Source organism: Brienomyrus brachyistius, chromosome 13, assembly GCF_023856365.1.
Source record: "Brienomyrus brachyistius isolate T26 chromosome 13, BBRACH_0.4, whole genome shotgun sequence".
Classification (NCBI taxonomy): Eukaryota; Metazoa; Chordata; class Actinopteri; order Osteoglossiformes; family Mormyridae; genus Brienomyrus; species Brienomyrus brachyistius.
In genome coordinates, this window is record NC_064545.1 from 7,837,858 (window position 1) to 7,859,028 (window position 21,171).

General features: G+C 48.6%; 1 protein-coding gene across 7 annotated transcripts in view; it reads right to left on the minus strand.

Moving 5' to 3' along the window:
* Positions 1–21,171, minus strand: part of brsk2a (BR serine/threonine kinase 2a) — a 69,137-nt gene that overhangs the window by 12,439 nt on the left and 35,527 nt on the right. For 5 of the 7 annotated variants that reach the window (XM_048973482.1, XM_048973480.1, XM_048973478.1 and 2 more), the window contains exons 5-13: positions 18,750–18,783; positions 18,495–18,563; positions 14,659–14,805; positions 11,328–11,359; positions 10,016–10,180; positions 9,070–9,167; positions 8,400–8,550; positions 5,652–5,717; positions 1,818–1,878 (exon numbers count right to left, since the gene is read on the minus strand). In XM_048973482.1, the coding sequence (XP_048829439.1) occupies positions 1,818–1,878; positions 5,652–5,717; positions 8,400–8,550; positions 9,070–9,167; positions 10,016–10,180; positions 11,328–11,359; positions 14,659–14,805; positions 18,495–18,563; positions 18,750–18,783 (823 nt within the window). The remainder of the gene's footprint in view (positions 1–1,817; positions 1,879–5,651; positions 5,718–8,399; positions 8,551–9,069; positions 9,168–10,015; positions 10,181–11,327; positions 11,360–14,658; positions 14,806–18,494; positions 18,564–18,749; positions 18,784–21,171) is intronic. The other 2 variants (XM_048973481.1, XM_048973479.1) reach the window with 1 other exon arrangement.

Genomic DNA, 21,171 nt, shown 5'->3' on the forward strand with positions numbered 1-21,171 from the left:
GCGGTCAGTCCCAAGCATGGGCTGGACATGGCGTAGTCGAATGGGAGGCACCGGGCCGGCCTGCATGAAGGGTTCTGACAGCTGGGGGGGCATTGGCCGGGAGGGCCAGAATGCCTGGGTGTTGCTGGGGATACAGGGAGGAAGTTGCTGGAAAGGTGAGACAGGTTCAGATTTGCTGGCAGAGGGAGTGGTGACCGCGTTCGGCAAAGGATTGGACCGGGTAGACTGCAAGGCTTTTTCAGCCGCCTTGGGCTTGGCAGGGAGGGTCTGCATCCTGGAATTGGATGCAGGGGGTATGGCAATTACTTGGGCGGAGTCAATGGCGAGGGCGTCACCCTGTTCAAGACAGGGCTCTAGGGACTGAATGGGACTACTGTCTGGGGAGAAGCAATGGTCAGGTGACTGGGGAGAGACAAAACACTTCCTAACAGGCTGAGGCAGGGTAAGAGACCCAACGACATGCAGACAGGGAGTGACAGAGGATCGAGGAACACAGCGGGGAGGCAGCGACGAGGCCCCCAGGGGAAAAAAGGGAGGAAAGAGGATGGTGGGACATTAAGGCACGAGAGCAAAAAGCAGGAGTGACGGGAGTGCGGAGAGAGAGAGACAGAGGAGAACATGCATTTAGCCAAACCAGAGGCAACCGGACGACAGAAGATCACAAAATCACTGCAGTTCAAGATGCAAGACAGAGAAAACGCAAAAACAAAGACACAAACATGTAAATGAAACATCTTTTTCCTCTAGCTGGAGTACACCGCCAGTGGGAGCCAAGCAAGCGGGTCGCAAACAGGAAGTGACAACACAGGTGACCGGGGAGATGAGGACACGGAGGCGCAGCGCTGGAAACAAGCCCCACCCAAAGTGGGTATGCCAGACACTCTGCCTTCCCCAATCTGCTTGTTTCTGGGGTAGGATTGTGCTGCTGTGACCCGCAGTGATGCCGGGAAGTAACTCTCAGCAAAGATCAATAAATACAGTCATATCTTAATTTAAAAAAATCTTTCAGTCCAATAAAAAGTCCTGTATTGTACATGCATTGTACTTCCTGGGTTTCTGTACTTTTTTTTTGGCTGTTTTCAACGAATGAAAGAAGCTCAGCTGGTTACGATATGTTTGCTTTTGCCGGTGCTATTTTTTTAAGTTGGTGAGTGGGTAGGCATTCCGCATCGAACAGCTGGAGAGCGCCATGTTGTGGGGGAGTCAGCCGCGGGGTGGAAACCAGTAAGCCCTCCCAAACAAGCACAATCCCTCAGCGTAATCGGCAAAGTGGGATTTTCTGCAGCGTTCCCTAAGCTGGATTCCCTTCCATCTCACCAGCCAGAGCGGAAAGCATGCCTTTCTCTGGACAGAAGAGTTTAAATGCCCAGACTTTGTGCTCCTTCGCTTCTCTGAGGCACTTTGTAATCCTGTAAGAAGGCTCCAGCAAGCTGGTCACAGCAAGCCACACAAATCAAAATGAGGTAACGAGTGTGATTCCTGATAGCTGAAGTTTAACCTAATACAGGCCAGCTGGTGATAACTTTATAAAACTTCACGATGAGTTCAAGTCCAACTGTCAACCTTTGAGATAGACAGGTGCTGGGGAAAAGTAATAAATGGATAAATAAAATGCTGATGTCAGTTTGTATAATCTCACCATGCAAATCAGTCCGGATATGTGGTATTAATGAACCAAGCACTTTTCTCTGATTTAGAAGATAGAAAAACAGGGATAATCACGGGTCCTGCAGGAGTGTTGAGCTGTGCTTTGCTTTTGATCAGCAGCTGAGCCTCTTGCAAAGGCTAGTCACGCATGGGCCGGGAGGCTTACTTACCCGGGGACTCGTGAGGGGGCTGGTGGAGAGGCCCGAGGAGGCTCCACTGATGGACCGCGACCTGGAACAGTCAGACAGAAGCACAGAAAGGGAGCCCGTTAGGAGGGCCGGATGGGCATCATGGACAGCAGTGCAGCCGAGAGATAAGTCAAGGCGACAGCAGTGAGCAGGTGTGGGGGGGGGGGGGAGGGGTCTCAGGGATGCAGAGCATGTCTATAGGTCACAACTCCTCATTCCACACACACACACCCAGAGATACTCATCAAAACAGCAGCTAATCTCAGAGTTCAGATGGCTACCTAACGACAAGCCCATTTATCCATGAGCTTGCAGGGTAAGGGGGGGCAACGGCAGCTGTCTGTAATAAAACAATAATGTGCGGGGGGGGTGGGGGTGGAGAATCACAGAGTACCACCTGGATTTAGGAAACAAACCATCACTTTGACAATCCCTCTTCATCAAGTAGTAAGTGTTTCTTTTTTTTTTGCCTCTGCAGAACCATCCAGAACCTCCCCCCCCCCACCCATGCTGTCAGTCTGCGACAAAAAAAAACTGCCCGCAGGTCAAAGTATGGTGACAGTAATGCAACAGCTCAGGACCAGCTTGGTAGCAGATTTTCGGTGCTGACTCACGGGTGCAGATCTGGCCAGAAGGACAGAAAGGAGGCCGGGCGAAGATCCGACTGTGAGAGGTAAAGAGCACCACCCACGATCCCTCTGGGAAGATCTCCCTTAGCGAGGACAACATGAGACCTTCTCATTGGGGACTAACCGGTATTTATGAATAAATTAGTGTCTGCTATAGGAGCACTCATCTGCTAGTGAGTTACTAGAAATGATTTAAATCAGATATGTAAGAAATACCTCTGACTGCTTCAGGAAGCTGAACTCTGATAAACCAGGTTAATACAAACTCAGGTTCTACGATCTTCTAATCTTCCAAACAAGACTTTAACAAGGCCAGCAAACATCAACAGATGACAGGCATACCAGGTGCAACTATCACACATATTTACCTATGAATGAGTCATTATTTTTATATTTTGGAGCTGTTTGAAATCAGACTATTCTGCCAACTTAGCTATAAAACGTTTTCCAGCCAAATGCAGATGCTTGTCACTAGTTGGCGGTATCTGGACGTCTCTGGTGTGACACCTAAGAGGACTGTGTGATTCAGGGCTGTTAAAGGTACGTTCTCAGTGATGGACATGTGCGCCAGCTGACAGAACAGTAGTTTCTCTCTAATTCAGGAAGTGATTCCGCCTTTCTCCCTCCAGTGAGCATGAGGCTACCCATAGATCAATGAAGTTCTCACGCAGGCCATTGGCGGCACCTGCAACAGGAAGAAGTGGGCTTCAAGGGCTGATTGGCTGCAGGTTAGGTCGGAGGCTATATGACAAGGGAGACTATCCTGTCCTGTGTGCATCTCTCTGGTCATGTGACCAACGCCTTGGCTGACTTTGAAGAGGGGAGCAGGCCCATCATAAAGGGGGGAAGTTAGGATGATATCAAGGGCCCCTGAGTGTAAACATTTGCAACATAATAGGATTGGTGTGGGTTGGGGGTCCAATATGATGGAAGACAGACACCACTAACGAAGGGGGCTACAAACACGGGGGCAGGGGAACGAGAGAAACACGACTGTAAAAGTGTGAGTGAGTAGGTCTGGAAGGCAGCATCTGTATAATTGTCAGCAGTCATATCTTAATATTCCTTAACAAACTCTAACACTTCCTCATTTTTCATTCACATTTCATTAACCTTTCTTGTTTCTTTATGTAACCCCCCAAGAATTTTCCCCTCTAGACAGGCCCCCATGGATCACAGCGGTTTGGTGCTTCTAATCAGGTTTCCTGGCTTAATTACCCATGAACGCACTGGTTTTTTTGTTAAATAGAAAATTGAACCAGTAAATCATATTTAAATATACCACCATGCATATTTACAAGGCTCTAGCAAAACATCTCAGCCATGCTCTGCTCCATTATGGTTCTTAACAAAGGAAAATGGCTCTCCAGCTCCTGACAGCCAGGAGTGGAAACAATAGGCCTGTTCACCACTCCTCATGCAGAAATCCAGCAGAATACAGTGCGGGACATCCACTGTGGGAACGCTGTATAGCCAGCTCACTTCAGCCGCTATCAGCTACTGCTATTACCCATTGTGATCAAAGGGGTGATCAGTCAGAATATTAACTGTTCCAAATATCCGTTCAGTATTAACTTCAAAAAGCTCCACAAAGTAAAGACGATCTCAGAAAACCTATCAAAAGGGGCAGGAAACAGAGACTGGAGGCTTGGATATTTAATATTACACTCACACACACTTAAAGGCGTATCACAATATGTATATAACATGAAGGAACAGCCACTCTACACCAGTTTACCCACACCTTTCTAGTAATGGGACTACAGCATATGAGATTAAAAACTGCACTCTACTAAGTGGATGGGATTCTGAGGGCCTGGCTTAAAGCACTTCCCCATACCACACACAGAACACAAGCAGGTTCTACTGCCACACAGCAGTCAAGCAAAGAGGTAGGCGGAGACACGTGTACCGGGATCAAATGAAAAAAGAGGAAAACCGAACGTAAAACATTTAAAGCACAAAATGAGCCAAGCAGAATGGAGGGAGCAAAATTTTTCGGTAATATGTAGTATAAAGATGCAGGGGATGGTTTCCTGGACACACCTCTAAAAAGGAGACGGCTGGGTCAACCCAGCACCAGGTAGGAAAAATAGACAATTTGCTAATCAAGAATATATAAACTTGATCCCTTTGGTCTATGATTCTTCACTTCCATCACTGATTTTTCTCTTGATAAGAGTGCCTGATTCGGCTTACCATTGGACATAATTTGCTATATTCTTCTGCAAAAAAATCAAAACTTGCTCCCAGGACATGAGGTCTGCGACATAAAGGTCTTCGAGAAGATGACCTGGATGGACACGGAGAGCCGTGACAGACACAGCAAAGACAAACGAGTGGAAGGAAATGTACAGAATGAAAGGGAACTGAAAAAAAAGGAGAGATTAACCTATAACTGGGAACTGTCATGAGACGAGAGGATACTTCACACGGAAAGAGAAAGGCAAGGGGAGGGAGATGAGATGCTTTTGATGTGCAGGGAGACGGCCAGGGGAGACACAAGGTCTCCAAAACTGGAGGGACTTCTCCCTGTAGTATCCATTCACCTCCAGGGGAATCCTCCCACAGGGAATCCGATAAGCAGTGGAACTGGAGTCCTACTCATACAGACCATCAGACCCTCCTCCGGAACACACAGGGAAACTTCAGGCTCCCTCGGAAGCCCCAATAGTACCGTCAATCCAAGAGACATCTGGCTGGTAAACTGCTGTTTCCAGTGCCGTTGTTACAGGTTTTGGGATAATTACCGCCAAACTGCGACTCCCAGATCCCAAAGGAACCTTGAGGACAGAACTGGAACAGAGCACGTCCACGACAGGAGGACCAGGATGTGCGTGTACTGCATCTTGGATGATTTTCCGCAGCAGAAATTTGCAAAAGAATAAAGTGGAGTGGCTTAATGAGCGAGGGGGTGGGGTGGGGCGTTGCATCCTGGATTGAACAGAACATCTCTGATATCTGTCTTCTTAATGGCCACGTCGAGTCCACATCACAGGTGCTAGAAATAACACCATGCTGGACATAAATTGCTGACAATTTTCACGCTGGAGTTTGTCTAGGATACATTTCCATCTGTCTTTTTCATGGTGCTGAAATATTTGTATGTTCAGAAGTTCAGGACGGAAAAGTCACACTGCATCTTTATGCTACAAGGAATGGATGGGGAGAGAGAAAGACTGAGTACCTTTCGTCTTTGTTGTGTGTGGAATTGGCATCAGTGATATCCAAGCTTTTACTGAACACGGCCTTACTACAGCGGGAAACAAAGCGACAGACAGTCAGTCACAACCCAGCTGTTTCCACAGCATCACCTGCCTCTCGAGGGGACAGAAGGATAACCGGCCTGTCATCCTGAGTCCCCACACTGGCCAATGGATTCCGCTAATGTCTCACATGTTGTCCCAGCCACTACAGGCCACAGCTGACCTGAGACCAGTGACCTGAGTTGTTGTGTTAGTCAGTGTAGATGCTTTGCATCCCCCAGTCCAATATTTCCCAACCTGATCCATAGACTGTCCGGGGGTCCCCAAAGACCAGGTTAGTAAACACCACCCCAGAGGACAGATGACATGTCAATGTGAGAACATCATCTGGACCAGATGCCATCAGACTGAGCTGATATCGAAATCGCAGGCTTGGCAGAAATCATGGCTCCCAGACATATGACTGAGAGGATGCATTACTGACTTTAAGGATAAGACATCACTGGCCAGCTTTACTGCAGACCCAACAACTGTGAATATAATTGACTGAATTCCAGCAGTTTCCAGCTCTCGATTCAGTTCGCACACAGACTCAGAAGACTAATATCGAGCTAGCATTTCACCTGTGTTCTGAAGTGTGCAAAGCGCTATTCTGTCACTTTGCTGATACTGAAAACACAATATAATGCATTAAGCTTTTCCCATGTCTGCCCAGAGGTTAAGTTAATGAATAACTGCAGTAGGTGAAGTCAGTTTTCAGAGAAGATCGATGAACATTTATTGCTAGTATAAGTCAAAGTAATGACTTCATGATGACCTGCTTTATTGGTTTTCTTTCATGTACGCTTATCATTTCTGTCATTTCTAAAGAGTGCTAGTTAATGGCACCTACCAAAACCGTCTAAGCACATGCCCCCCAACCGACATCTGGTGAAGAACATGTATTCAACATGATCCTGAGATCCCTCGTCACAGTCCGACAGAATAGACCAGAGACCATAACCACTCTCTCAGCTTCTGCGACTGTAAAAATGATGAAGACTAATGTTATTATGAAATGGAAATAAAATAGAAGAGCTTAACTAATCTGAATTCTCTCCACTGTACAGCCCTGCCCACTGCTACATCCAAACTGGTATTTCACAATCCCATTCCTATTCACGGGGCGGCATGATGGTGCAGTGGTTAGCACTATTGCCTCACACCTCTGGGACCCGGGTTCGAGTCTCCGCCTGGGTCACATGTGTGTGGAGTTTGCATGTTCTCCCCATGTTGTCGTGGGGTTTCCTCCGGGTACTCCGGTTTCCCCCCACGAACCAAAAACATGCTGAGGCTAATTGAAGTCACTAAATTGCCCATAGGTGTGTGAGTGACTGGTGTGTGAGTGTGCCCTGCGATAGGCTGGCCCCCCATCCTGGGTTGTTCTGCCTCGTGCCCATTGCTTCCGGGATAGGCTCCGGACCCCCCGCGACCCAATAGGATAAGCGGTTTGGAAAATGGATGGATGGATGGATTCCTATTCACCTGCCCCGACCCAATCGCCCCCCTACCCAGACTGTCATGCCTCAGTCCCACTTCTAGCCACATGGGCCCGCCCAGTCCCACCCTCATTCACCTGGCTGCACCAAGTCTCTCCTATAAATTGAAGTCTTAAACAACTGGACATATTCATACAGACCAAGCGCACACCACGAAAATACTTTTTTTTCTTGTAATAAATTCACCATAACTGTTTAATTGCAGAAACGGTTCAAAAACTCCAGACACTAGCAGCATGCATGAGACTCCAAGGCTGCCTTTATTAATTGTGAACTGGAGGCAAGGTCTCTGATGTCGGGAAGAGCGGACAGCAGGTGGCAGCGTATTAAACGGGGGCCGGCAGGCAGGTGGAGGGCTGCGGGTGGCTTCCCATCAATCAGCTCTCCGATGCAGAGGAGCTTGGGCCTTTTCTGACACAGGGTCATTTTAATGAATAAATCAAACAGGCGTGTCGGTAATGGTGGAAGATGCTGTGGGCGGAGGCACAGGAAATAGCGCACAGGAGGATCTGCCCTGTCTCGTCAGTCAGAACGGCTTAATGCACGCTGCTCAGCCTGGGGGATGCAACCCGCTCAGATAAGTTATAGGAAACACGCATCTCAGGACACCAGACTGGTGTATAATGATGAGGGACACACAAATTCCGTCTTCTAATTAGCTTAATTCTAAATAAATACCCAGCCAAACCGGATTTTCAGCTTAGCCACATATAAAAAGTGACTCACTCAAGCAAAATGTGTCCATTCTAAATGCAGGGGGAGGCCTATTAGATCATCATAATGTCAGCATAAACAGAAGCTAAAAACAGAGATATCTTGACAGTTTAGCCCCCTCTAAAGGGGGGGGGGCTGTCTACAGGAGGTGGGGTTGTGCTCTCCTGGTTAGGACATAAGTCTTATTCTACAGCCGTACGCTGTACATATGTGTATAGAAATGCTTTTTCCACCCGCTTCATAGATTGTGTTCAAAAGGACGACTCCGTGCTTGAAGTGGGGAGGGTCGCCGATTTGATTCCCATGGATGGAGGAGTTCCCTTCGCCCTTAACCCCAGAGTCTGCTCCTGGGGTGCCAGACAGTGCTCTGACCTCAGGCTTCATGCTCACCTGTACGTGTGTCTTATAGGAGGGACTCTAAGGTTATTATGATAAAGGGATACAGATGTGTTGTGTGGTATGGTGGTGGGGGGGTACCTCTGCCCGTGCTGTGCCATGTCAATGGCCCGCCTCGCCGGCACCGGTGACCCGCCGTCCGTCACGCTGAGCACCTCCATGGACTTGCGCTCCGGTCTCCTCTTGCCGTGCCGGTTCAGCATGGGCGAGTCCACGCGCTTCCTGGGGGGGTCTGTGGGAGCGAGTGTTCAGTAAATCATCCATTGCGGATCGAGGACGCGCGATTCATCATTGAGCTGAGTGAGTGGTCTGCCTGGAGGCCTGGCGTTTCCTCGAGGGCAAACAGAGATTTAACCATCTGCCCAAGCTTGTCATTAGAAAAGTGTCACGTCTGAATAATGACCTGTACGGCAACATCAAATATAACAATACATACGACAATAATTACAGACTCGCTGATCTAAATAATGATTTATTATTGGACAGATAAGCACTCGAGTCAAGACGGCAACAGCCACAGTGAATCCTCATTCCTACCACTACATGATGCTTAGAAAGTGAGTTTGCTGGCTTCTCCACCTTCTGAAACCAGAAGGGACCCACCAAGGATGTGGGAGTAGATTACTTGTGCCTATACAGTATAATGACCAGAAAACATCAATTCTTCTCCAGCAAGTTCCCCAGCAATGAACTTTGCATATGACAATTAAAATCCTTATATCTACTTGCAAAGTGTTCATGAGGGACGTACCAATTTCATTCCGTGGGGGTAGGTTTTGGTCTTCGTGGCTGGGGTACCTCTCCTTACGATCCAGAAGGAGAAAGTAGATCATCTTCTCCTGGTTGTCACTAAGGTCAATGAGAGAATTGACAGAGCTTTCCACCCAACCAGACCTTCTTCAGATGTCAGACAAAATGGTTGAACCTTCTCGGCCACATTGATAACAATCCGATCGCATGCACTTGGAAAGACGTTAGATGATGACTGTAAACTAACAAGATGGCCATAATCAGAATGGGAGGGAAAGGAGCTGCATGATTTGTAATGTCAGCTAAAACTTATGAGTGATATGCTACCCCCCCTGGCCCCCGCCAGCTAACTGCAGCGTTTCTTAATGCTAATGGAAAGAGCTACAAGACGAGGTGCCTCAGAAGAGCCACTACAGACCATCCATCACTGGCAGTAACAAGGACCATGGATGAAATGTACTGATGGTAATTGTGCTATTTCTGCGATGAAGTATAGGCACGGCTGCTTCCACGGGCCACCGTTCAGCTAATAAACAAAAACAAAAGCAAACAGCAGCAGGAAGATTCCAGCATTCAGGTTTGGATGATGACATTGCATGGGACCCCCACGGTGTTACTCAACCCGATCTTCAAGGATCTCCACACTGTCCATATTTTTGCTCTCTCCTTGCTCATAGTACACCTGAACCAAACAATCAAGCAATTAATACCTGGTACAGGTGTGTTGGGAACTGTGAGGGAGCGAAAATGTGGACTAACTGGGCGTCCTTGTGGACTGCCTTAAGAATCACTGGTTAATTGCCGATAGATGAAATGAATGAACCTCAAGTCCTGTCATTGTTGATGTACTTAAGGGTTTCAGGGGAAAGCCAAATTCAAGCAGGGCACTATAGGGGCAAAGGGGATCCTTCAGGTCGCCCCGCAAAAAACCACATCTTTTCACTCACTCTTCTGAAAGCAGATCCTTCATCAGTTTGTTCTTGTCCCGGAAGCAGCCCAACGAGTGCATACTCTCCAGCACATCGGGGTCGATGTCTTCAGCTGAAGGCAGCGTGCGGATAGCGACCTTCCGGGGAATGGGCTGTTCCGGCTCTGGCTCATTCTTGCCCCCTCTGTCAGGAGGACCAAATGACACGCAAGGCATTCAGCGCTGCTATTGCGGATTTCCCGCATTTGGCTTGTATCACCCTTACGTCAAGAGCAAACAAATCCTGCCGACTGAACTTTAAGCAGTTAGTAAGACAATTTTACAGCAATGTTATTTATAGCACTCAGTTTACCCTTGTCCCATTTATATATATTATCTTTTAACAAAATCAAACTGGGTTAAGTACTTTGCTATAAGGCACAACAAAAGACCCCCAAGGAGTTTAAATGACAACCTTCCTGGTTAGAAAGCCTACGCCCCCAATCACCCAGCCACACTCCACATGATATAAAAAGAATTTGTATTTTATATGGCCTTGATCCCAAGACCTAGACCACAGCTGGCTGCCTAGACAAGGTTATTTACTTATGTTTCAGTATCATAATCAGGCGGCGGAAAGGTGGAGATTGGGTGGCAGTGGGGCACAGTTCACGCCTCACGCGGGAGCGCGTGGACTTCTCACTCCAGACCTCATCGTCTACTGTGTTATTGTTCTGGCCGACTGCTCTCCAGGCCTGCCCTCAGGGTCGCCCCCCTCCCACCCGGTATCCCACGCGCCTCCTCGATTCCTCCCCCAAGCTCGGCCAGCTCATCAACAGTTCGGCGGTAACCCCATTATTCGAATCAGGCAGGGTGGCAGTCGAACGAATGTCCGGGGGGGGGGGGCAGAGGAGGGGCCCCTGAGGGAGGCACTGGTAAATAACTCGATTTATGATGTTGTTTTTTTTTTTTTTTGGTGCTGATTATTAACCGTTATTTCATCAAGAGCCACTTCTATCTATCACCTAGTTTCAGCTTCACAGTCTGCACCAGTTTTACCTAGTCAATTCAGCAGTGTACAGTACCATCTACCTTCCTGTGAATTAAAGACTCAGAAACATATACTGGGAGCCCCATGTCACAGTTGGCCTCATAGTCTTTTAATGGAAGTAACACGACAGTATGCAAAGCAATATCAGTTCCATGCCACAAGGCGAGGCTTAACTCCTCAGGCTCCTCAGTGATTGGTCTCCATCCTGCCGTGCCATTTTTACTCACCCAGTGACATAAACAATCCTGAGTACCCCCCCACCCCATTTCCCTGAGCCCGACGAGAAGTCAGCCATACTTACATGTACCACGTATGCTTCTGGATCTGTTCTAACTGTAGGGACGGGAAGCAGGGAGAGGAGGGCAAAGACACAGAGAGTGGAGAGGTTAACATGGGCAAGCGATGTGGACCGCGAGGGAACCGAAACGAGCAGGAACGGCACAGAAAAGCAGCTGACATTCACTGGGCCGAGCATGTGACGCATCACCCTCTGACTCACCCGGGACAGAAAAAAGCTAAACGGAAGGGGGAAAGATAAACGCCACAGTGAAAAAGCCATGGGACATGTCGGTCTTTGTTTCCCATACAGGAGCAGAAGAATGTTCCGGGCCTGAGTCGCAGGAGATAAGGGCCGCAGCCGGGAACTGGGCAGAGACATTGGAGCCGGAGTGCTATCGGGGGATTCGGCGCCACTTCAGGGCCCCAGCAAGCTGAGGTTCCACCTATCTCTCTCTGCACACTGCCTCAGTCCTGCTAAAATCCAGCTGTTGTGAGACTCTGAGTTCCATCCTCTGTGCCTACCGCAGCCGGATCTGTGGCTCCTGCCAGCACCGCACACTCTTGTGGGCTCAGACTGGGGGGGGGGGGGGGGGGGGGAAGTGGGTTTAGAATGACTGTCCTCAAAGCCAGTTACTCCAGTGGTCCGTAGAGGGAGACCTCAAACAATTACTGATCAATGCAAATTGGATATACTAGATGCTTAGTGCGGTTACTGCTGACAGATTTAAGGGAATGATGGCACGACCTTTAACCTTCATTAGGGGCGGAGGTCACCAGGCATCCTCCGCATCCATAAGGAAAATCCCATTCAGGCTCCTTATTATCGGCACAAGGAAATAATTACGGAGCAAACCAATCAGGAAGGGTGCGGAGAAACGGCTACCGCATTCGGACTGAGGGTTAGCAGAGCACTGATGCTCAGAGCAGCCAGCTGCGACTGCACTGTGAAGGGGAAGCCCCATCTCCCCTCAAAGGTTCATATTCCCAGCCCCAACCCCCTCCCCACTCTTCAGGTGACATGAGCGATACTGAAGCCTTTTCCCTGATCCTGAGGTGCCATGTGCTGGAGTAATTTAACGCGATGCGCTGAATTGAACTGATCAATCAATTTCATTTACGCAGCTGCTCTCGACACAGACAGAGCAAAGGACCAATGAATTCCTGAAGCACACTCCCGTGCCTCTCTCCAGCGGCCACTGGGGGCGCCTGAGAGCTTTTTTTTAAAAAAAAAACATACACAGGCACACACAGGCAGACCTGCACACACGACTGAGAAATCAGAGTGATTAGCGGGCTTAAGGGAGCAGTTCTCTTTCATCAAGGACGTTTATTCTTTCATTGATGTAAGCGTGAGATAAAAGGTCTTTTGTTTTGCCCGCCCTCGCCCGTGCGCCGGTGTCATTTGCACAGTCGATGGGCGCCTGGGTCCAGCCCTCCGGATTCCACAGGGAATTCCAAAATGAGCCCCTTCATGACCTCCTTTCAGTGACCGCTGGGCACCTCTCACAGTGATCCAAAAATGGCTCCGGTGTCAAAAGAGGATGGGGCAGAGACCCTTCCTGGGTGGGGGGGCTGGGTGATGGAGGTATATCCTGCTGTACTCCAGGACTAGGCCAGGCAGACAACAGTAATGGGGAAAGAATCACATATCAAGGAGTTCCAGGTCTTGTTTGGAGAGCGGTTGCCATGGCAATCAATGATCTACTTACGGCGAGCCTGTGCCGTGTAAATGAGAGCGAGATTTTAGAAGCAGGCTTACTAAATTTAGAATCCAAATTAATTCATTAGTCATAAACGAACGGTTGCGTTTGAAAATTTCATCTGCATCTCTGTGATTTATTAGAGAGGGATAATCACAGCACCGAAGCCGCCACGTTCCAGTATATTTTGAAATGTTGCGGCTTTTTGCTTGTGCTGCGGCGCTTGGAAGCATCTTTGTCCTCGAGAGGGAGGAGTCTGAGGTGCGTTATGTCGGATGCGCTGCTACGCTTTTAAAGCTGCAGGCCGTACGTGCCCCATGCTGATCTAGGATCCAGCGGCACCAAGTCATGTCGGAGTGAGTGGGGCTGGGGGGCAGCAGGGCAGAGAGTGTAGCATAAGAGGCAAGGGTTGGTGGTTACTTCAGGTCAGCAGGTAGAACATCCATTTACAGCTGTATAGAGGTCAAAGGTCAGGCAGTGCACTTGCAAGCATAGGCAGAGGTCAGAGGGCAACCCTTTCTGTTGCAGGCAAAGTAATACTGCAGGTCTGGGTCCTTCTCCTTCTGGTATTATGTCACATCCTTCTGGGGGCTGCAGTGTGACTTGAGGTCTTGCATCATAACCATGCCTGGTGCTCAGTGGAAAGTAGATCTGACCAAGTCCATGTGTTTTTTTTTTTTTTTTTGGGGGGGGGGTGCAATGGGTCAGACTGGCTATCTCAAAGCCCATTACTTGTACTTTTCTGAGGAATTATGGAAAGTTGGAGAGTGAGACACGGTCGGCTTGCCCCAGCTTGAAGTTTTCTCAGCGTGGATTTGCTCTGGCTGACACCAGGTGAGGGAAACCCAGACTCGCCAAGTTCCAGGTGTTCATTTGTCCAAGGGCAGCAAATCCTCAACTGTCACTGTCTGCCCGGAGTAGAAGATCTGGTGCAGGGCAAGGAGACAGAGGCTGCGTCCTGTTCTGCAGGCGCCCAGGTGAGAGGGACAGAGGGCATCTACATCATCCAATAAACAACACATGCCCTGAGCTTACGGAGGATGGTCGTCATTTGTGTTTGCCCTGCTCTGCCTGTCCATTTTCCCTGGAGTACTGTTCATTTGCCATGGTAAGCAGCTCACATGTGAAGATCAAGCAGGCCGCGGTTTGTAGAAAGACACCCGGAAGCTCAGAGGGAGTAGATATGGGAAGATAAAGACCATGACGGTCACCTGGAGGATGACCTATAGGCTAGTTGGGTGTGTTAGCCTTGATTAATCAGAATGTATTCAAAGAGTTTAGCAAATATTAGCAGATATTAGAATCTCAAATGCTATCCATCCATCATCCAAAAGAGCTTATCCAGGAGAGGATCGCAGTCAGCTTGAGGCCTCTCCCAGGAAAGGGGACGAGGCAAGAGATGGGATGTCACGTCATCATAGGGCACCCACTTTGAGAAATTTAGGGTTGAGAACATGCGACATCCACACAGTCGAATTATAACCCCCAATATTGAAGGAGTGAGACATTGCAAGCCATATGCCCAATATTGCTGATCTCAAAATACATTATAGTTCCAGTGACAAGTCTGCAGACACATATAGTCAGCATTCAGACGGTGGATGCTAACAGGCCCCAGGGGGCCTGATGATGGGGCACAAAAGCAGGTCTGACCGTTAGCCGCTTGGTGGCGTCCACCTCGATCATGCCTCTGAGCAGGTTCTGACAGTCTGGCGGGATGAAGTGTGGCATGTGGAAAACGCCCAGCTTCACTTTCTCCAGCAGGTTCCTCAAGTTGTCGTCGTCAAACGGCAGGGCGCCCTGGAGGACAGACCGAGACAAGGGAGGGACAGGGAGATGGAGAATGAGGGGGGAGAGAGAGGGAGATAGAGAGACGTATAAGATAGGAAGAAGGGGGAGTTACGAAAGGAGAAAGAAATAAAAGGAGAGGAAGAAAAAGTTATATAAAGATAGCATTTATCATACATTTGGATAAAATAGACATTGATGAGAGGGATGGGTAAACAAAACATAAACATCATTTGTAGATCTATTAAAAGGTTTTTTGTTTACAAGCCATCTTCATTAAGAGCAGCATTTTTACTTCAAATAACAAAAAAGAAAAAAAAACAGCAGAGGACAGCTTTAGTGATAATGATCTCCATCTCTGCCTGTTCTTTATCATTCTCCTGTCAGAGTTTATCAGCACCTCCCTGAAACAAAGCACAGCCCGAGCCCGGAAGGGCAGGATTCGAGGTGTCTCCCTGTAAGCAGAGACTAACTGCAAGGGAGTGAAGGCATCGGATATGGAGGGTGGGAGGCAGAGAGAGGTGCTTTAAAAAGCAAATCTGTGTGTACCGGAGAAACCAAAATAAGCCCACCTCACCATGAGAAAAGGTACCTGGCTTCTTTCAAAGTAAATCCTGTTTACTGAATCCAGTGGTGGGGGAACAAAGTTTTTAGAAACAAGAAAAGCACCACAGGCGGAGATGCTAAAAGGCTGTGGCTTTCCGGTAGAAGCTGGGTTATGCAGTGTGCACAGCCACGTCAGGCTGTGTATTTATTATCCTCTCCCAGCATGCTCTGCGGCCACGTGCTGTATGTTCACAGCCATAAATAGGAGGGTGACAGGAAACAGGAGCTGATTATGGTGACTAAGTAACGGGCAACAGAAATGTCACGTGAAAGGGTTATGGGCCCTGCCCCCTCTGGAAACGAGGAAGCACATTAAAAGTAGATAGTCACTCCACGGACATGACATCATCTATCTCACGGTTCCATCAGCACAGTAACCTACTTCTCCAGATACAGCTTTAAAAGAGCTGCAAAGGGCTTCGTTACAGAAGAAATTCAGTCCAATTTAATTACACGGCAAATCAGCAGCCGGTGTTCTGCAAACAGCGTGCTGGGAAATGGCCCGCAAATCATGTAAATAAACAGCCGCCCCTGCATCCGTCAGCCAACCACTTATCTTGGACAAAGTCACAGGTAGCTTGGAGCCTATCCCAGACTGTACACCTCAGATGGGATGCCAGTCCATCACTAGGCACACACACCCAATCATACACTACAGGCAATTTAGAGACACCAATTAGTACATGACTCAGGAGGAAACCAGAGGACCCTGGAGGAAACATGCAAGTGGAAGCGAAATGGGATATGAAAAGGTGAGGCAACAGAGGTACCCACTGAACCCCCCATTAAAACAGTTTCCTCCTGTTCCACCTCATCAAGACCGAGTCCACACACTGACTTCATTAATCTAAGGTTCACTTTGATCTCTCCACAACGGCGATGTTACTTAAGCCAGTTGGTCACAGAAAATGTTTTCCTCCACCTGTACGGAAACCTAGCAACATTATCACCAATGATGATTAGTAAGCAAGGAAGTGAAATTCACATGCCCCTGTGAGGTAGGGGATAGAGGCCCCTGTGAGGTAGGGGATAGAGGCCCCTGTGAGGTAGGGGATAGAGGCCCCGCTGAGTTAGAGGATAGAGGCCCCGCTGAGTTAGAGGATAGAGGCCCCTGTGAGGTAGGGGATAGAGGCCCCTGTGAGGTAGGGGATAGAGGTCCCTGTGAGGTAGAGGATAGAGGCCCCTGTGAGGTAGGGGATAGAGGCCCCTGTGAGGTAGGGGATAGAGGCCCCTGTGAGGTAGGGGACAGAGGCCCCGCTGAGTTAGAGGATAGAGGCCCCTGTGAGGTAGGGGATAGAGGCCCCTGTGAGGTAGGGGATAGAGGTCCCTGTGAGGTAGGGGATAGAGGCCCCGGTGAGTTAGAGGATAGAGGCCCCTGTGAGGTAGGGGATAGAGGCCCCTGTGAGATAGGGGATAGAGGCCCCTGTGAGGTAGGGGATAGAGGTCCCGGTGAGGTAGGGGATAGAAGTCCCTGTGATGTAGGGGATAGAGGTCCCTGTGAGGTAGGGGAAAGAGGTCCCTGTGAGATAGGGCATAGAGGCCCCTGTGAGGTAGGGGATAGAGGTCCCTGTGAGGTAGGGGATAGAGGTCCCTGTGAGGTAGGGGATAGAGGCCCCTGTAAGGTAGGGGATAGAGTGCCCTGTGATGTAGGGGATAGAGGCCCTGGTGAGGTAGGGGATAGAGGCCCCTGTGAGGTAGGGGATAGAGGTCCCTGTGAGGTAGGGGATAGAGGTCCCTGTGAGGTAGGGGATAGAGGTCCCTGTGATGTAGGGGTTAAAGTCCCCTACTGAGAACGTGGCTGGTGGAAGACCCGTGTTTTTGGTGATTTTACTTAATTATTTCTTTGTTTGCTTCTTTTAAAGCACTTTGTAAATGCTGTAGTTTAAAAACATTACAATATAAATAGACTGATCGATTGAGCTAGAGAAGAAAAATCACCATAATTAATTAATTTAATTAACAAATCTGCAGCATCCCACTAACACATAAAGCCCCGTTCAATAAGCTAAATGCACTCAGCAGAGCCACGCAGCCTACGGTCCCAAGGCTAATGTGATCCTGCAGATATTAGACTTCTTCAGCACTAATAAACAACAGTTAGGATGCTATTTGGGAAGCGCATCCTTCACAGTGACAAGCACACTTCGTCTCGGAAGGAGCAGTCATCTCCCCGTCTCCCAAACTTTTACTAGTATTACCGCTGTGGTAAACTCCGGATGGTGTGCGGCCCATGAAATATGGATAGGCCTGTCTGTGGCTTGTCCCAAAATAACACCCGCGAGAGCTCCTTTAAGGATTTCCCTCATAAAAACCACCCGTAGAGCCAGAACCCAACCTCAGCAAGAACAGAAGGGGATTTGGGACAGAGTCATAAAGAGGAAAGGAACAACAGCTCACAAGAGGAGAATTCAAAATGTCCACGGTCCACTAAAATCAAAGCCCCCCCCCCCCCCCCCCCCGCCACTCCTCCCACCCAGTAAACTGCCTGCAAATCCATGTGGAGAGGATTTCATAGTTTGGCAACTTTGGGCCCAAAAATAAAGCTTTATTTCACTTTGGGCTACTTGCAGGGCAGAAACTTCAGGAGAGTCTCGTCGGCAGTGAGGAAAGTTTGCAGAGAAGTTTTACAGGAGAATGAGCATTATGCGAATGGAGGAGGCTTTGTAGCGTATCCACACCATCACACCATACTCACAGACCAGCCACAAACAATAAGTGACACTTACAGCCACTGTGCCTCACTCCCGCGGCTCAGACCACAGCGTTTAATCAATGGCCGCTCATTTACACAAAATTAACAATTAGCAGTTAACTGAAAAGAACAATTCACCTTGGCAGGTGTGGCAACCCTCAGACAGACAGAAGGACCTTCGAGAGCAGACTTAATTAGCATCTAACGCATCGGCGTGTTTTAATGGGACATGCAGAAGTCTATGGGTTTCTTGCGACTTGCTTCTGCCAGTATAAGCACAGGGCCTTGAGGAAGCAGCATAAAATGCACAATAAGACCGTGTCGCTCTGGTGAGACGCGCAGCACCACTGCGATGCCTGGCCCTCTGCTAACGGCGCCCAGTCCACAGCATGCGGACACTCACCACTAACAGCGCGAAGAGGATGACACCGCAGCTCCACACATCTGCTTTCCTGCCGTCGTACTTCTCGCCCTGCCGGACGGAGTGGGAATGGCAATGATGGAGGGAGGGAGGGAGGGAGAGAAGGAGCAAGAGAAAGAGAGAACAAGAGTGACAGATGGAGTGGGAAGAGGAAGGCGGGCAGGGAGAAAGAAGCATTAAACATTAGAGGCAGTGTCCATTTCATGGTGATATTGGGAGGGGGCGTGGCTTACTCACCCTGATGACCTCTGGGCAGGCGTAGTGTGGGGATCTGTATGGGGGGGGGGGGGGGGGAGAAAGCACAGGGACATGCATCAGGGCCTTGGAGATCCACCGAAAACACAGATCAGATCGCAGCGCACCGCAGTCTAAAAAAAACGGACCGGAACCCTTCCAACGGTGCCAAGGGAGCTGAAATGTTGAGACATCCCAGCCAGTGGGGTGAACAGCCCCTCACTGATGCCGAGGGTCTGTAAGGAGGGAACACTACTGACAGATACACAGCCTCCCCTCCTCACCCCCCTATTCCCACTTGGCATAATCTAATTGCTAAATTGGATTTTAATGGCTTCTCAAATACAGAGCGTAGGCACGGCGTCCTATCGGTAAGTCTTCGAGTCGATGACTGCTTCCAGGCGGCCGGATTCATGAATAATGATGCCGGAGGCAAGCCCCCCCCATCATGGCACTGAGGTGCATCAGCCCTGCCATTGAATTGCGAGCGAAGCCCCCTGTTTGTGAACGCGGGTGTCATTTTGTATTATGTAAATACGCACTAGTTACACTAGTTTAGCTGCACACGCACCATTGGGGGAACCTCATTTAATTTACACACAACTCGCACTTCTTCCACTGGGATCCACATCTGCTATGATCTCTAACTTTCTCACCTTTTTAATTTTTATTTAATCTTCTAACAAGCTAGTGCGTCACGTCACAATTAAGCAGTTGACAATTTTTTTGTAGTCTAAAGCTTCTTCTGAGAAGGCATGAGTTTGTTGTGTTTTTATGTGATTTAAGCAGAATAACAGATGGCCTTAAACAAAGCGGAACTCCATGGTTCACAGTTTTACCCTTGATCCATGTCCTGTATACTACAGTACATACAGAGAGGTACAATAGAAAAGTCTATCCTGGAGGGACAGCAGAACCTTATTTCCAATGGGAAATATTTTCTAAGACTAAATCTAACCAGACCTCCAATCAGCTTTTTCCAAAGACTGCATCCTGGCTACAGCCATTTGGATGAGTGTTCTATAGCTGTACACTTCCCAGGGACATGTGACTTACCAGAGGCTACGACTGACATTCTTCTTTATTGTCTTAAACTATGGAGCCCCGTAACTGAAGACTATAAAGCGAATGTATAGGTATTTACAGATCACAGGCATGTTGCGGCAATGCCAACTGAAATTCAGTCTATTTCACAAAATCTTAAAGAAACGTCATTTCCCCATTTTGTTTTTGACCTTTGAAAGCACAAGTACAGTCCAGTAAATGTCTACAGAGAAGCATGTGTCACTGGGGAGAGGTAGCAGCCTGTTCAGCGATACGCCGCTGTGTTGGGGGGGGGGGGGGGGGGGGGGTGAGGGGGTTCAGGACAGTTTGATTGCCCTGTTGTGATTGGTGAGAAATGACGCTGCTCCCCCTGCTATTCACCAGCAGCTGGGAACCCAGAATGTAAGAGAATGTGACCCTTTAAGAGTGAGAAGGACTAGCAGGAGAAGCGCATCTATCCGAACCTCTTACCTAGTATGGGGTCAAAGTGACCCTGGAGGCGGAAGCCAAGGACGGGATTCCAGCCCGTCACAAGATGCAAACTCACACGCTATGTGGAATTCTGTGACTCCAGTATGTCCCGAGGCAAAAACTCACACGCTATGTGGAATTCTGTGACTCCAGTATGTCCCGAGGCAAAAACTCACACGCTATATGAAATTCTGTGACTCCAGTCTATCACACGCTATGTGGAATTCCGTGATTGCAGTCCATTACGAGGCACAAACTCACAGACTGCGCAGAATTCTGTGACTCCAGTTCACTCATGCCCAACTTTAGAGAAAACTGGTAGATCCAAGTTAAACCCCAGTAGCACAAGCTGAGCTGTATACAGCATGGTGCCTCTGTAAGACCACCTAAACACCATACCCAGCAAACTCCAACTGAGCCGAAAACATGGTTACATCAAACTTTAGCTCTATATAATATCAAGGAAGTTTACAAAGTTAAGTAAAGCAAAGTAATAACACAATATTAGGGATCTGCTTTGATGTATAAATAATTGCTTTTGAGAAACTTCAGATGCGCGCCTGAGCATGATCCTTGTGATTGAAACCCACACCCCATTAAAAACAGATTCTACATCACAACATACAAGCGGCGAGTTAATGCGAGGCATTAATAATGCCGGCAAACGACTCCGGCAGACACGGGTGCCTGGGAACAGGATTATGAGGAGCCGTGCATTAAGCGCACAGCGCAAACTCTGCTTGCGGCATAATGAGAAAAGGTTTAGAATAAATGCAAACCGACGGGGGAAAAAAAAAAATCGCCTGTCACATGCAAACACACACACATAAAAATACATAAATACTCGGAGATGCCAGTGGAATTCCTGAATTCTCAGAATTTGGCACATTGATCTTGAGGGTGGGGGGCT